Source organism: Cupressus sempervirens, chromosome 3 (assembly GCF_028749045.1).
Source record: "Cupressus sempervirens isolate cs-2001-9-10 chromosome 3, ASM2874904v1, whole genome shotgun sequence".
In the NCBI taxonomy this organism is placed as follows: Eukaryota; Viridiplantae; Streptophyta; class Pinopsida; order Cupressales; family Cupressaceae; genus Cupressus; species Cupressus sempervirens.
Window position 1 is genome coordinate 518493276 of NC_143120.1, and position 17384 is coordinate 518510659.

Genomic DNA, 17384 nt, shown 5'->3' on the forward strand with positions numbered 1-17384 from the left:
TACTCGCTACTTGACTTAATTGTCAAACGCAGAAAACCCTAATCTGCATTCACCATTTTTCCTATTTAATTCCTATAGTACTCACTCATATTAGCCACATTAAACCTATTTGATTTAAATTTAATTTAATCTAAAGTATTCATACTTTATTAAATTAAATTCTCCTAAGGCTAATGTACTACGGGGTCAAATTTATTTAATTTAATAAATATGCCTATTTTAATTAATTAAACGAAATTATTTAATTAAATGGAAAAGTTATTTCTAATTAATTAAACGAAGTTATTTAATTAAATAGGAAGTCATTCCTAATTAATTAAATGAAGTTATTTAATTAAATAGAAAAAATGTCTCTAATTAATTAAATGATATTATTTAATTAAATAAAAAAAAGGTATTTATGAGAGCATATCTCATTTTATTAAATTAAATATTCTTCCTAATTCTCCTCTTTAGTTCAAAATGGAAATTCCTAGATAACTACTGATCGAATTAGAAGTGACCCAAATCACTTGCTCTCACACTGAAGTCTATCTGAGCTGACTGACTCTTACACTCAGATCTGAGCCAGTTAACTCCCTCTAATTTGGGAATCTTCCATCATAACTGAACTTTATCTTCAATCTTGTCCGTCCATCTGAACTGATCTCAACCGTTGATGGATTCCTGGGTTCTATTTAAGAGACTCCTAATTTCTCATTACAGAGGTTGGAATTGGAATAGTATTGAATTGTTGTTGAACTAAATACTCATTTCGCTTTCTAGCTTTCACATTGCTATTACTTTTAAATTCTCATTTAAAATAAGAATGCTTAATGTCTTTTATTTCTTAGATTAATTGCTTGCACTTCATCTAGATTACTTACATATTATATAGGCTTAATTGCATTTAAATCTTTCGTTCTTAGAGGGTCTGGTTGCCTACACCACAAATCTGAGGACATTAATTAGGCAAAATCCTTCTAGATAGAAGGCGACAAGTCGCTCTGTTGGTTCTTCTTGGATGAACTATTTTAAGTTTATTCCAGGATGATTCCACAGGTAAAGACTATGTCGAAGTGTCTGTGAGGTTCAGAGGCCCACATTTCACAGGTACACAACTCACTCATACATGATAGTGATTTAGTGGAACAATAAAAAAACAGAATTGCAGGATGATGATGTTATGGGTGACCAACTACAAAATACATGCCAAAGTGACAATGATTCTTTGAAAAAAAACAGCTGAAATTTGACGAGGAGATGATTGTTGCAGCCTTGTTGTGTTATAATGATACTCATAGAATTGTTGAAGATATCTACAGTAAGCCATGAATGGAAGAGAGGCACAAGAAAATGAAAAGCGATTCTATTGTTGCTGATTTACAAAGGGTTAAAGTAGCCTTAGAATCTTTGAAATCAGATTATTTGTGTTTGATTTCAGACATGGATTATAGTTTAAATGTTGTTGAATTATATGCTGGTCAACTAAGGAAAAAAAAGGATGAGGTTAATAAACTCAATAGGGAGCTTGAGAATGCTCAGGAGGCATTGAATAATACACGACTTGCTCTTCATAAAGCAGAAAATCAGATTGTTGTCACTAAACAACCTAGGGAGCAGAAGGATTAAAATAAGGCAAGAGTTTTTCCAAGAAGTGATCAAGGAACTTGATAGTGTTCAGCAGACTTACGACTTGGATAGCTGCCCCAAGAGATCAAGAAGCAAAGCTTTGGCTCATTTTCAGCTAGTAGACAATTCCTTGTTTGAGGTGGATGCTGATGGGTGATAATCCACTTTTTCAGCTGAGTACATAAGATCTTTCTGATTTTCGTGATGACGATGATCTTGACTGGAGGATGTGGGACCTAAATGCAGCTCCTAGCAATGAGTTTTGTTCACAAGATTGGTGTGGTGACCCAATTTTCAAATCAGACACTGTTTCTCATTCTCTGATCAGCTTACACATAGTTTCAGTTTCTGACTTACGCATGAGTTGGATAAACTCCTTGCTTCACCAGCTGATTAGATCATGGTTGAGAGTCGATGGGAGTTATACTTTGATTGTTGGGGATGGATTTCTAGTCCTTTTTTAATCCATGACAGCAATGTACCTAGGTATATTTCAGACAGATGACAGAATGTATGGTCTCTCAGCACCCTTGGTACTGATTTCAGCTATTGAGCAGTTTGAGTCCTTCATCAGTAGTTCAGGATGGACAGTTATGATGGAGATTAGTATGCATTTCCATGATAGATCACTCATAGGTGGAGAGTATCTAGTATTAATAGCTCCTCAAGACATTTATATCTTCTCATATCTGATGGTCGGAATGGTATAATAGTGTGGGATCTTGGTATTTGTATGATTGATGCTTTACTTTAGCAGGGTATGGATGAGTGGCTTCACAATTCTAGACCCATTATTTCTATCAGATTGGCACAGTGGGATGTTGGACCATTTTTTCCGAGGCTGGTTTGGGATCCGAGAGTTGATAGGATGAGTGCCTTACCTCTTGAGGATTATGATGAGTTGCTATACGAAGTTGGGCTTGGAGCAGTTTAAATCAAAGTAGCACAACAAATGAGTGTAGAGGTAATTTTCAGATTGGTCTACAGGGCTACTTGCAGATTTATATGCGATCCTGGTACTGATTGCTTGAGAAAAAGCAATCTCGAGGAGGGAGGACTTGTAATGTCCATTTTTGGGGGCATATCCATCTAATATTAAAATTGGCTTATGAGAGCATAACACAAATTTATAAAAATGGGTCAGTTTAATATTATAAAATGGGCAAATAAAAGTGACAAAGGAGGAATAAGACGAAAAGATAGAAGGTAGTTGAAGAGTCACTGTTGAGCATTACAAGAGAGAGTCTTGTTCATTTCCAGCTATGCTTGAATATAGATTTGATTGGAGATTTCTCTTGGAGAAATTAGGGAAGCTTCAGCTTATTTTTAGGATCCGAGGATGCAAACTCTCTGGTTCTTCTTGTTGGATTGGACGTAGCCCCGATTCATCATTTGTGCTGAATTCGTGACAGAGTTCACAATTGTTTTTCAGGTTCATTTCTAATTATCCAATCTGACTGTTATCACTGTTTGTACGATTGGATTGTTATTGTATTGTTGAATTATTATGCAATAACAATTCTAGAGTAATAGTTGGTTAATGTTGTTGGTCGTTTACTGGTTATTTGCTGGTTATATTTGTATAAACCCTTGTTTATGATTCTGAAATTTAATTGAGGAAAGAATTGAAAAGGATATCCAGGTAGGATATTACAAAATACCTAAATGACCATCAATATAACATTAATTCCTTTATTAAGGAGCTTGCCCGACCAATTGGAAGGCCAATTAGAAGGGAGATTTCACCTGACAGTTCCATTTTCTGTCATCTCGCTGGGAATAAAAAATGAATGATCAACTTAATGCAATCTCAATAAAACACAAAAGTTGTGCTTAGAATATTTACTTCTCAGATGTGCATATAGAAAAAGATCTACAGAAGTGTTCTATTGATTACTCTATCTATTCACAAATGTTACATAATTTTTCCTTACATATATAGCCTTGTATGCTTCTTGAGTAAATGATTTTATACAATGCAACATTTCTATAGAAAGTAGTTCACAATTATCAACATACATGTCAGTAAATCCATGACAAGTGCCTCTCATAACTTTTTGTCTCTACATGACCATTAAAAACAAAATAACATTTACATGAGGATGCAAAATGGAATATTACCTGGAACCAGTTGGGGTTTTCAGGACTCTGCTGAGCTGCAAGTACCTCCACAAATCCCCCATTCCTGTAGTTACCAGTGTTTCCATCATACGCCTGTGAAATATGCCGGTTGAGAGAGGCAGAATTAAATTGAGTAAGGACATAGACCTTTGTGATGTTACTGTTGATACAATTACTGATAGGAATATCAATCAGTCTGTAATTGGCCCCCAAAGGTACAGCCGGCTTTGCCCTATTCTTTGTTAAGGGATACAGGCGAGTTCCTGCACCTCCTCCAAGAATGATGCCCAACACACTCTAGTAATCAACCACGATGTGAGTACAAATTTTATATCTCCAAGCTTTTACTATAGTATCTTGTTTACATGAAGAAGAAAATATCAGTAGCAAAATGCGCCTCTTTCAAACCTCTCATAGTGCATCTTTAATTTCAGAACATTGCCAAATCCAGGTGAGAATTACATAACTACAACACAGTTTGTTTGGAAACAAATATATGGAAGCAAAGGAAACACTCCCCTTACCTTTATAATCATTTTAAAGCATCCATGTTTTTATCTTTGAGGAAATTGAAAATAAATTCAAGATACTTGATAAAAGGGTTAAAGTGAGATCATTTTACCATGTGGCATTTATGTATTCATATTGCACTTAAAAGTTAACAACGCTCTCTAGCTTTCTGTTTGAAAATTAATAATTAGGATTTAGCATTCATTTCTTTTATAGGAACATCATCAAACTTTCTACATCTGAAATATGGATATCTCGTGAACAAGAAGACAAAGCTCAAGGTTCGATTCTTTTATAGGAGCATTAATAAGCTTTCTACATTTGAAATATGGATAATTTCTCATGAACAAGAAGCAAAAGCTCAAAATTCTCTAATTGTTCGCCAATTATGCACTATGTTTAATATGGCATGTCATTGATGGTGCTCTTCCAACTATTATTCCTCTAGCAAAGGACTCCCTAGTGAAGAGAATTATATGAACCAGTGAATTCTTGGCAGCATGCCCAGTTTTAACAATTGCAATTCTGAATGCTGAAAATTCATAATGCTCATTGCAAAAGAAATGGTTTCTGCAGCATTCTTTGGAAAGCTATGTATTTCTGTAGAATCTTGACTTCTCTAAATGATCTAAAAATGAAATCAAAATTATAAACTACTTTGATAAGCTCCCCTTATTTGAAAAAAACTAGGAAAACACTGCCTGGTAAAAGTAGCACTATATCCAGGACTCGGTACACAAAAAGATTTTACCCTAAAGGAAAAGATACTAGAAACAACTATATTTAATGGTTCTCAGAAGGTTCTACTTCTATATATATTGTGCCATGTGCCAATACCCAATAGAGCAAAACAAGTTCCCTTGTCAGAGCATATTAATCATATTATTTAACGAAAAGAACAGTTACACGCAGAATACCTCAAATTCTAAGTTCAAAAACAAAAGAACTTGTCCCATAATTCGTATTTTTTATGTAAGGAACAGAAAAGCTAAAGATTAGGATATGAAATCATGCTTCAAAATTTCAATACATTGGGATCCTAATATTTCACAAACAAAATTCAGAATTCTTTCCATGCAGTCCTGGAGATATTTATCAATCATAGTCATAAAGTTTGCTGCAACTGTGGATTATTGTTTTACAAAACAACTAAAACTGATAAACCGGGGCACATACTGTCCAAATATCACTGATTCAAAGAAAAATGATCTATTTTACTGGTTTTCAGAATTGAATGATAGTCAACACTTTTTTTTTTATAAGAAGTTTGTGAATTGTAGTCATATGGTGCCTTCCTTGTGGGCAGATAAGGAAATTTTCAGGTTATTTATAGATTAATTTTCTTTAAGTTTTGCACCCCTTGGGTTTCTACCTTATGACATACTTAAAATAAACCAAGCTTTTCCAATCAATTCATATCAAAGAGACAACCAACCCTTTATGATTATTGAACGACACTGCATTTGCATATGCATGACTAAAAAATCATATGGAAAGGTACATTGCATCATTAGAACGTGGCATTCCACACCTAGAGATTGTTTGTTATCATACTGTGAGTTAACTCTAAATATTCAACTTTATTATGATATATCATGTAAATACTGCAGTTATTACTCCATTGTGATTGAACGAAGAAAGACCAAACTTACAAAAAAAATGTTTTTTCTTACCATACAAACTCTTCCTATTTTGTTGAATAGAAAAGAAATAGAGTTCAAAGCATGAGCTAAGCAATACTAGTTCAATTTTATCAACCCTGGACTCTTTTCTTAACTCCACTAAACGCTAGGTGATCTTCTGGGGCTTACTAGTAGTTTCAGCTTGATAATTTTTTATTATGATCCTGCTTCTAAAATATCTTCCATTTTTGTTTTCTTAATTCTTTCATTTCCTCGGTCATTTTGTTGCCAGGATGAGCTGTTGCTCTCTAGCCTATATGATGCTGATCAAGAAACACATACAATCGAATAGTTTCTTTGTCATCATACAGACTAAATCTCACCAATAATAAAAAGAATTGCAATGACCTCAACGCTAATATGTAATTGATTCTTGAAAGGCATGTGGGGATTAAGTCTTATTGCTGATTTAATCAAAGGAAAGATAGAATGCACCTGGCTGACATCCGGGTCAAGACAAGGCTTAGAGTTTCTGGAATCAGACACTGCCCTAGGAGAAACAACTCTGCCATTATGCAATGCTTTCCCTCTAATTCCAATGCTCGTGGGAGGAGCACCATAACCCAAATTCTTATATGATTCGCTGAAACAGAGAAATCTAAATGTATCAGCTTTGGAATTGGGTTTGCACGAATATCCACTGGGTCTATGAACAGCGATCCTAGGAGCTGTTTTGGCTTGTCCTGCTACTGCTTGGATAGCAAACATGGTAAGCCCAATTCAAGGGGATTACTTCCCAAATAAAAAATGAAAAAAAAGAATGGTGTATTGAAAAGCGGGTGAGCTCTGAAGGTAAGGCTCCACAGAGCTCCATCGGTCTTTATAAGATGATCCCACATTATTCTGGAAGAAAGCTCAACGTGCTTCTCCTGCCCTTTGCAGCTGTGGAGCATCAGCGAAACCCCTTGTTTGCCAACTTCGCAAGTCATCTGCAACCTCCTGACAGTATCAACTTCCCTTACGAGGGTATAAATGCCATATCATTTTCTTTCCTTCTTGTTTTCTTGTTATAACTTTTTGGAATACCAAAAAAAAACATTCTTCTCCCTTTGGCTGAAAAATATCGAGATCATCATATTCTTGTCATTCGGTACAGTTTTGCCTCTTCCTCTTTTCCATTCTGTTTCTCTTCCTTTACCATTTTTAAAATTCGCAGGCTTTTGCTTGCCCAGCTCCAACCCAGGCAACCTCTCCGCGACAAAAACATGCGAAAAAACTAATTCTTCAACGCTGGCTTTACGCATATAACAGGATAGAAGATTCCAATAACGTCCGACAGAGCGAAACAATTACAAGAGTATATTTTTTCCCATACGTAAGAAACGTATAGAAGGATGTGCAATAAATAACGTATTTTATGCTTATCTTTCTATTCTCACATGTTTAACTTTCGCTTTAATGTTTATAGCATGGTACTTTAAGGCACTCGCACCACAATATGTTTATAGCATAGTACTTTAAGGCACTCGCACCACTATCTATATATAGTATCTATATCTATCTGAGTATTTATTTATACACCTCATTCATATAATTATTATATATCTATTTTAACTATTTAATCACTTAAATTATTTATTGTACTTGTAAGATTGATCTTATAATTATGAATTTAATCTATTGTTATTTAAAATTGAAATTTTAGTAGATCGTTCTTTCTTTTCTTTTTTTTTTAGATTAAATAGATACATATTTTGATGTTATGTGTCTTAAAGACCACAATAAAAATTATAATATAAGTATTATTTTCATAAGGAAAGTTTTGATATATGATATGGTGATAAATGGTATATTCTTGTGTGAAGATTAGTTTATTCTATATGTTTTTCTTATTCTCATATTTTTGTTTTCACATGTTTAGCTCATTTTATTTTTATAGGCACGGTACATTAATGCATTCACTTGGACCACATATTTATGACACCTATCTATACACCTCATTACACATAGTTTTGCACACCTAAATCCTAATTATTTGTCCATGTAACTTATTTTAGGTCTAAAATTCAAAATTGAATACAATTCCCTTTATTTTCTCATCTTAAGTCAAATAAACACACACTTCACACATTTGATGTTATGTGATAATATTTAAAGGCATTAACTACATTCATTTCACATATATCATATCTTAAGGATTCTCTCTCGTCCTAGAGTATTAAAAGAGTAGTCAATAGAAAATCTTTTGGATTTATTGTACTAAAAAATATTAAAAAATTCTTACATTATTTTAGGACCCTTGCCTATTATTTTCAAACTTGTGTACGCATTTGTAAGGGTTTGTTGAACACTCGGGCAAGGTGAATTATCGTGTTTTAAAAGTTAACCAATTATCAACCATTCATTCTAATCAACTTGTGTAAAGAAGTACACAACTAAAATAGCACACAAGGACATTGCAATTTTTGTGTGGAAAACCCAATGTAGGCAAAACCATGGTGAGAATCACATTATATGAAAATTGATTACAATATTTTAGGCCAAAGATAAAGGAGCTTACTAGTCCTAATATGAACTCGTAGACTAAAGCAAAACCTTAAGAAAATATACAAGGACTTGTTAATCAGCAAAGATTACTTTTTAGGGTAATGTACAATATAAATGATTATAATGAATAATTTTGATTGAATTAAAGAGAAGTGTAATCTTGGAAATGTTGATTGGAGTTAACTATTCATATATCTATAGTTGACTTCATTATGCTTGTTTGAAAAATTGCACATTCACACTTCACAATACAATATACACAATCATACAAACCTCATACTTTAAATTTCCAAAGGATGTCCAACTTTATATACCAACTTCATCTCAAAATATCATCAATTAGGCAACCTAATTAGATGTATTTTGTAAAGTTTAGACCATTTTCCTAATTTCATTCTACAAACCACATGAAAGGAAACAAGACATGTGAGACATCACACCATGTTAGCACACCTTCCTCTCAATCCTTATCATTGCACCTTATTGCATAACCAAAATATCTTGAGGCAGCTCTAAAAGATAGCATTATATTGTGTGTTGACCAAGAAACTACAAGATGTAGTTTGGACCCCCGGAATGATTATGTATTGTGAAAATGACATCACTTGACACCAACACATCAATATCAAAGAGCCATAATAGTAGAACACATGCATGTAGAGGAATGCATGGTGTTCTTGAAATTGGTACACTATCTTTGTCATGCCATGAATCATAATATCATAACATTTTTCTACAAACCAAATGGAACCATGAAACATGTAAGATATTTCAGTCCTAAGGGATCATATTATTGACCAATTAAACAAATTATCAACCACTCAAACCCTTAAAAGATATATTTAAAAGATATATAGGTATAGTACTATATAAACTTAAAAACAACAAATGAAAGCATTAAACATATAAGCACATCCAAAAAATAATGCAACTCTTGACACACATATTTTGGTCTCATAGAAATCTGACTTGGGTAAAAACCATGGTGGGAATTAGTACCCACAAATTATACACTTTTTTGAAGTATGCTATGTTAGGAGTTAGAAAGACATTGTTAAGTACCACTTGGTCAAATGATTTATCTATAGTCCTGTTAGGAGCTTTGTCATGTCAATAGTAGCCTTGTTAGACGACTTAGAACACTAATTAATGTTCCACCCTATTAAATGATTTACAATAAATAACCTATTAGGATGCACCTATTTAAGGGATTTTACTATTGTCACTAGTAAGGAACAATAGGTAGAATGATTTGTTGAACAAAACCTCCTTTACTTGATTGAATCTCATTTAGCATACACAAACACTTCACTTCATTCCCAACTATCTTATGGCTTGATGGCACCTTCATACTTACAACCACAACATGATCAACACACAATTATGTTACCTCCAAGAAATATTTAGTGTTCTTCAAAACACTAAATATTTCACTCCCTTGAATTTTTCCTAATACATTTTGAGTTATAAATGCACCAATTGAATACCACATGCACAAACACACATCTTGATGCACACAATAAATCTCCTATACAATGCCATCCTCTAATTAACTTCACACTCAAATTCATGAAGAACAGTCACACACGTTTTGGCCAAGTAAACCCTTCTTCTAGAATTTTCATAATAGGGTAAGTGCACCAAGTTGAAGTACAAAAAGGGGGTATAAGCGGACACCTTTTTCCTAAAATCGGGTAACCCTGAACTTGGATGAGATGTTTGAGGGTCATCCTCTCAAACTGACAAGATGTGTTTAAAATATAAATTGGAGTACTCTAAATCTACTTTCTAAACCCTAGAGTTTCTACAAAATAAATAAGATTAGGTGGGTCAATCCTTGCGCACACAAAAAATAGTTCTTGGTTTTTATAGAAAATATAATATAGTTGTTTTCATGTGCAACACAAACCACATATTTATATTTAGTATTTTGCAAATCCCTTTGGTATGATGATGATTAAGAGTGATATCTGGAAGTTGTGTGTTTTTATGTAATATTATGATGAGTATTTTTTTAATGAATTATTGAAGTGATTGCATACTGAATTTTTGGTACTTGTTCATGTGCAAAGCATAACTTGCATCAAAATAATAATAAAATATCTTTTAAAGTGTATAGAATAGAGTGTAGAACAATAGTATGTAATTTATTTTACATTTTTTTAAGTATATAAGTTATTAAAAAAATCTAAGCATATGTCTGTGAGGACTGTGATAATAGTGGTAAAACTAATTAATGTTTACAATGTTAATATTGTTGGAAAAAGAAAAAATCTACATGTTCAGAAAGGTAAGAAGATGGGTCAGCTTATGGTGGTGATTTCAAAGATACCCACTTTATCATTTGGAAACCTGATGAAGGTTAAGACGAGAATTCATCTTAGAAGATGAAAAAAACATCCAAAGGATTGAAATTGGAGAGAAAATGAGCTCCCAAGCCTTTGGGTTGACTCCCAAGGCAAATTCCAAGCCATAACCTGATCAGGTTTTATGTTTTTGAATAACCTAATTAGGTTATTAACGAGTAAATGCAAGATACATTCCATTCACATAACCCTTTTGGGTTACTATGATAGCAATAACTCCATTGGGTTTTGTCTATCATAAATAAACTAAAAATTTATAAATATATAAATAAATTATCTTTATAATTAAATATTACATATTTATTTATAATTATATAATTAAATATTATATATATAGATTTATAACTATATATTTATAAGTATAAAACTAAATTCATATATAATTAAATATTTCTAATATATTATTGTAAATGCAATCACATATATTCATAACCTCTCTCTCTCATGCTCTCAATAACCCCTAACACCCACTCCCTCTAACCTATAACCCTTCTCTATCTAGGCTAACCCCTAACCCTTTCTCTCTGTAAACCCCTAACCTACCACTCTCCCTCCCTCTCAAACCCCTAACCTACATCTCTTTCTATCTAACTCCTAACCCCACATTTCTAACCCCAAACTTCCTTCTCTCATTGATTCCTAACAACTCTCTCCCCCTTCCTTTCAAACCCCTAACCTCTCTCTCTCTCTCTCTCTCTCTCTCTCTCTCTCTCTCTCTCTCTCTCTCTCTCTCTCTCTCTCTCTCTCTCTCTCTCTCTGTGTGTGTGTGTGTGTGTGTGTTTAATAGTTCTACATAACCCAATCGAGTTATTAGATCCTATGGATATTGTAGTCAAGACTCAATAACCCAATCAAGTTACTAAAAAGTGTAAATTTTATTATTGTTTCACATGTATTTTTGCACCGGGTATGCAAGTATTAAGCTTTTTTTGCTTGGGAATGTTGAATTTGATTTATTTTATTGTGCCAACATCTTATTTTATGTTTGTATCTTGTTTTTTAGCATAAAATAATGATGAAAATTTGTTTAATTTTGTATTTGATCATGTATTTTGTTTATGTTATTGTTTATAAGGCAAATTGCTTGGAAATGATGAATTTGTTCTATTTTCTTGTTTCCACATGTTATTTTATGTTTGTATCTTATAATTGAGCATAAAATAATGATGCAAATTTGTTTACTTTTATATTTTATTGTGTATTGTGTTCATGTTATTGTTTGTAGGGCAATTTGCATCTATAATAATGGGAAAGAACAAGAGAGGAACAATTGAAAAATGAGAGGCAACAAAGGCACAAACAAGGGAGCATATGAGGAGATTACATGAAGGTTCATCATCAAATGCCTCCAATGTAAGTGAAGAAAATCTTCCTATTGATATTGATGCCATAAATGCACCTAATTTGACAAATGAAAACGTTCAACATACCCTAATTCAAATGATTATGACAAAGTACTAATGCTCCTAATGCAACATCTCAAGTTGAAATGATTAATGCACATAATGCAAGTAATAAAAATATAGAGCATGCACCTACATCAACATCTCCTAGAATAATTCATAGGAAATCAAAGTTTCTAATTGACATTGATGATTTTTTTTTGAAGATAATGCATGATAAAATGTCAAAAAAAATATTGTAGAAGAATTGTTAAAAATATTTGGAATAACGGTTTTGAAAAATTAAATCAAAGTGGAAGATTCCAACTTGTTGTTGAAATGCTTAAAAATCTGAAATTTAGAGAGACAGTGAGAATTTTGGGGTTAAGAACATCTGAAATAGTAGTGAAAGAAGCATTGTTAGAAAACTCTTTGATGCATACCAATCCATCGATTTAAAAGCACATAGTAAAGATGCTAATACAAGTCAATGTGTCCTCACATCAACCATAATGAGAAAAGAAATGGAAAAATCTCATATGTTAAGCAAAACAAGTAAATCATTATGGATAAGTAGAACAATGTTAGTTAAAGCCTTAGTGAGGCAAAATAAAATTATGAATTCTAATGATACTTTTTTTTTGTCATTCCAAGGTAGACTCCCACATAAGGATAAAGTTATTGTTGATGCACTAAGGACATTAATTGAAAATTTTTGGCATGACAATACAAGGGCTTCACTAAAGAAAAATGATGTTGTCAAAAGACAAACTATTAGCTACATGCAAAACATTTTTTGGATATGACTCAAACACAATTTTATGAAATGTTTCTTCAAAGATTTCCTTAAACTAAAATCAACCAAAGGTTTTTTGAGATGACCAAACCATTCTCTATTAAGATAAATCATACATGCACTACATGTCATTGTAGGGTTCATGTTGAGCTTCCTATGCATTGTGATGTTTATTGTTATAGATGTTATACTTTGCATACTAACGATATATTATAGGAATGTGTTATACAAGTACCTCCTAAGTCAGCGAGAGAACTTATTGTAAGTGTACTATGTAAATGAGATGATGGGTGCATTTATTATAAGACCATGTGTTTGAAAGGTTTTCACCCTCAATGTGGTGGTTTTCAAAAGTTGCATAGATGCCTACATCTAGATAAAACACATGAAATTGGTAAGATACTAGTTTCTTTTGGAAAGTAAAAGTCAGTTACATATGGTGTTAAACATGAAAAATAATTAAAGAGGTGTGAATTAGTAAAAAATTATGTATGTGTAGCTGATTTTATGAAATTGATTCAAGAGAAAGTAGTTTATGAGTACATATGTCATACACATAGAGCTAGGTGGTTAGATGAGCAATTCAAGTTGTTTAAGGACATTTTTCCCTTGGGTACGATCTCTCTTTGTAATTTATTCATTCACTTTTGATAATAACAATATCTCTTTTTGCTCATCGAGAATGTCTCATCTATGGATCTAGCAATTCTTGCCTCCATATCTTCTGGTTTTGTCTTTTTGTGATAGGTGTTTGCATGCAGGTGATTCTTGGGAGCTGCAGGATTGACCTTTCATCAACTTCAACATGGTATCAAAGCTCCAAATCTTCATGTCACTATTTTGTTTCTGAGAAGTTTGGCTTGGCTTTTAGATCTATGTTTTTTCTTTCAGAGAGTTTCATTTTTCAAAGTTTTTTGTATTGAATATGACCAAACCATTAAAATCAACCAAAGGTTTTTTGAGATGACCAAACCATTCTCTATTAAGATAAATCATACATGCACTACATGTCATTGTAGGGTTCATGTTGAGTTTCCTATGCATTGTGATGTTTATTGTTATGCATGTTATACTTTGCATACTAACGATATATTATAGGAATGTGGTCTACAAGTACCTCCTAAGTCACCAAGAGAATTTATTGCAAGTGTACTATGTAAATGAGATGATGGGTGCATTTATTATAAGACCATGTGTTTGAAAGGTTTTTGCCCTCAATGTGGTGGTTTTCAAAAGTTGCATAGATGCCTACATCTAGATAACACACACGAAATTGGTAAGATACTAGTTTCTCTTGGAAAGTACAAGTTGGTTACATATGGTGTTAAATATGAAAAAGAATTAAAGAGGTGTGAATTAGTAAAAAATGATGTATGGATAGCTGATTTTATGAAATTGATTTAAGAGAAAGTAGTTTATGAGTACATATGTCATACACATAGAGCTAGGTGGTTAGATGAGCAATTCGAGTTGTTTAAGGACATTTTTCCCTTGGGTACGATTGTTTCAGTTGTTGATTTCACTAAAAACTATACACTAAAACCTCAAAATGAAGTGCAACCAATGTATTGTTAGAGTATAAGATATTGCCTTATTAATTAAATCATTTTGATTTAATTATTAAGTCATTTATTATCTCTAGTTTACTTAAGCTAAACTTTAGGCATATAATAATTAATTATATTATTAATTATTATCATGCAACCTAAGTTTTACCTGTTAGGGTTTTCATCTCCTTTATAAGAATGATCCCTCTTTGTAATTTATTCATTCACTTTTGATAATAACAATATCTCTTTTTGGTCATCAAGAATGTCTCATCTATCGATCTAACAATTCTTGCCTCCATAGCTTCTGCTTTTGTCTTTTTGTGACAGGTGTTTGCATGCAGGTGATTCTTGAGAGCTATGGGGTTGACCTTTCATCAACTTCAACATGGTATTAGAGCTCTAGATCTTCATGTCCCTATTTTGTTTCTGAGAAGTTTGGCTTGGCTTTCAAATCTATGTTTTTTCTTCTAGAGAGTTTCATTTTTCAAAGTTTTTTGTATGAATCTGAGGGTCACCATTTTTTGGTGTACTTTGAGCCCAAATAGACATCACCATTGAGCTCAGATTGCCCAAAATCCTCTATTTTCATATAAAATTGGTCGACATAGTTAGAATTTGAAGCTAAAAAATATTGCCCCCAGATTTGGTACATTTCCCAAGGTGATGATTTTTTTATTGTTATTTTTTGGCATATTTCCTAAGATGGTGATTTTCTAATTTTTGCATGCAAATCAAGATTTTTTGGTTCAAAATTTGAGCCTCTTGCACATTTCCCAAGGTGACAATTTTGTATTTTTTGCACAAAAAATGAGATGTTTTTTGCATGCAAATTGAGATTTTTGGGCATGCAAATTGAGACTATTTTGGCATGAAACTAACATGCTTCTCGAGGCAATTTCTTGAACTAGTGGGCACACTGTTCGAGACATTTGGCATGGATCCAAAGGTGGTAATTTCTTTTGCTTTTCTAGCATTTTTGTGACCTACATGTGGTTTTTTGGCCATAACTTGCTCATTTGGAATCAATTTTTTGATCTAAAAGAAGCGTAAGAAAGGTGATTTTGAGCCTGTCGTGATGCTATAATTTATTTGGATTTTTTATGCTATTTGGTTTCTAATTTATGCAATCAAATGTAGAGTTTCTATTTTTCACTTGAGATATTTTGAGACATTTTATTTTCCAGATTTTGCTCCAAGCACATCCCATTTAGTTTTTTTTTTTTTGCATTATGATGGATATCTTAGTTGTTTCAGGGCCGGGGATCGATTTTGTTATTTCAAATGATTTTTCATGGGTTATACTATCTATTGTATCAACCTTATGTCTCCTTTGATCTTTGTTGACATCCTTTTGTAGTATATTTGCAAAAGCACCTACATGAAGTGCCGCTCTATTACATTTTGGGATCTTGCACATCTTTGTGTTTTTTTGTACTCACACTACATTATAAAGTGCCTTGGGGGGTTTCATGTTGGTCATATGTGCCATCTTCTTTTATCAAGTAAGTGTTACTTCCTCGACATTAGCCTCATGATATGTCGATGACACATGCCATATAGGTGTTTGTACTTCTTTTGCACTCTCGATTTTCTTATTTCTTCTATTTGCAAGAGATATTGCATTCAGTTTCAATGTTCATGTCTTAACTCTCAAGATTATAGGGGGTTATATTGGTTCTATATCTTTCTTGGTTCAATGGAGTGAGCTACGCATTCAGTATTTGATCCCATGTACTAGGCAATTGTAGTGTCTAGATACCTATGCATTTCGGTGAGATGGATCATTTACCATATAGACATTCTTTCATTCCTATTTTTGGAGGCCATGAAGATACCTTCCATCTTTAATTGATCAGCTCTTTAGATTTAGTCTTCTCTACCTGGTCATGTTCTATACAATGGGGATTCTTTATATCAGTAGTTTGGCAATGTTTGAAGCTTCATGCTTTAGTGGTGTTCTTCATGATCATCTTTTGTTCCTATCTTCTAGAATATTATTTCCATCTCTTTTTGGAGTAGGGCTTTTCCCATGTGATTTTCTATATTTATCCTCTTTATAGAGATTTGGTTGTACTTGGGTAGCTCATCAGGCCTTGTTGTCAGGACCCAATTTTCTTTCAACAGTAGTTTCTAGGTTTTTAACTACTCCCTAAGTTTATCTTAGGGGAGGTGTTAGAATAATAAGATATTACCTTATTAATTAAATCATTTTGATTTAATTATTAAGTCACTTATTATCTTTAGTTTACTTAAGCTAAACTTTAAGCATATAATAATTAATTATTTTATTAATTATTATCACACGACCTAGGTTTTACCTGTTAGGGTTTTGATCTCCTTTATAAGGGAAATCTCTCTTTGTAATTTATTCATTCACTTTTGATAATAGAAATCTCTCTTTTTGCTCATCAAGAATGTCTCATCTACAGATTTGATAATTCTTGCCTCCATAGTTTTTGCTTCTCTCAGGTGATTCTTGGAAGTTGTAGGGTTGACCCTTCATCAAATTCAACATGTATTACAACTCTATACAAGTGTCAATTTTTTTACACATCATTTATTCATGCCCATGGATGTTTTAGAATTTTCTAAGACAATTTGAGGGAAAGAGATGTAAGATATAGTCAACACATTATATGGTTAGACAATTGCACCACACAATTCAAGAGTGCAAGATTGTTTTATTGGTTGAGTAGGATGCATGTGACAAGTCGAGTGCAACATTTTTGAAGTTTCACTAAGGTGGGACATGGAAAGGGAGAGCATGATGGTGTTGGAGCATATATGAAAATAGCCCTTAGTAGAGAGGGATTAGAGTATGAAGGTGGCTCAATATTAGAAAATGTTGGAACAATTTTGCAATGGTGTAATTCTATGAT

At 32.9% G+C, this 17384-nt stretch overlaps 1 protein-coding gene across 1 annotated transcript in view; it reads right to left on the reverse strand.

The window, feature by feature from the left end:
• LOC149567456 (glucose-1-phosphate adenylyltransferase small subunit 1, chloroplastic/amyloplastic-like) overlaps positions 1 to 7252 on the reverse strand; it is a 60740-nt gene extending 53488 nt beyond the window's left edge. Inside the window, exons 1-2 of the mRNA XM_089820640.1 lie at positions 6360 to 7252; positions 3733 to 4029 (exon numbers count right to left, since the gene is read on the reverse strand). Coding sequence (XP_089676766.1) covers positions 3733 to 4029; positions 6360 to 6632 — 570 coding nt within the window. The 5' untranslated portion in view covers positions 6633 to 7252. The remainder of the gene's footprint in view (positions 1 to 3732; positions 4030 to 6359) is intronic.
• Between the last annotated feature and the right edge of the window lie 10132 nt (positions 7253 to 17384).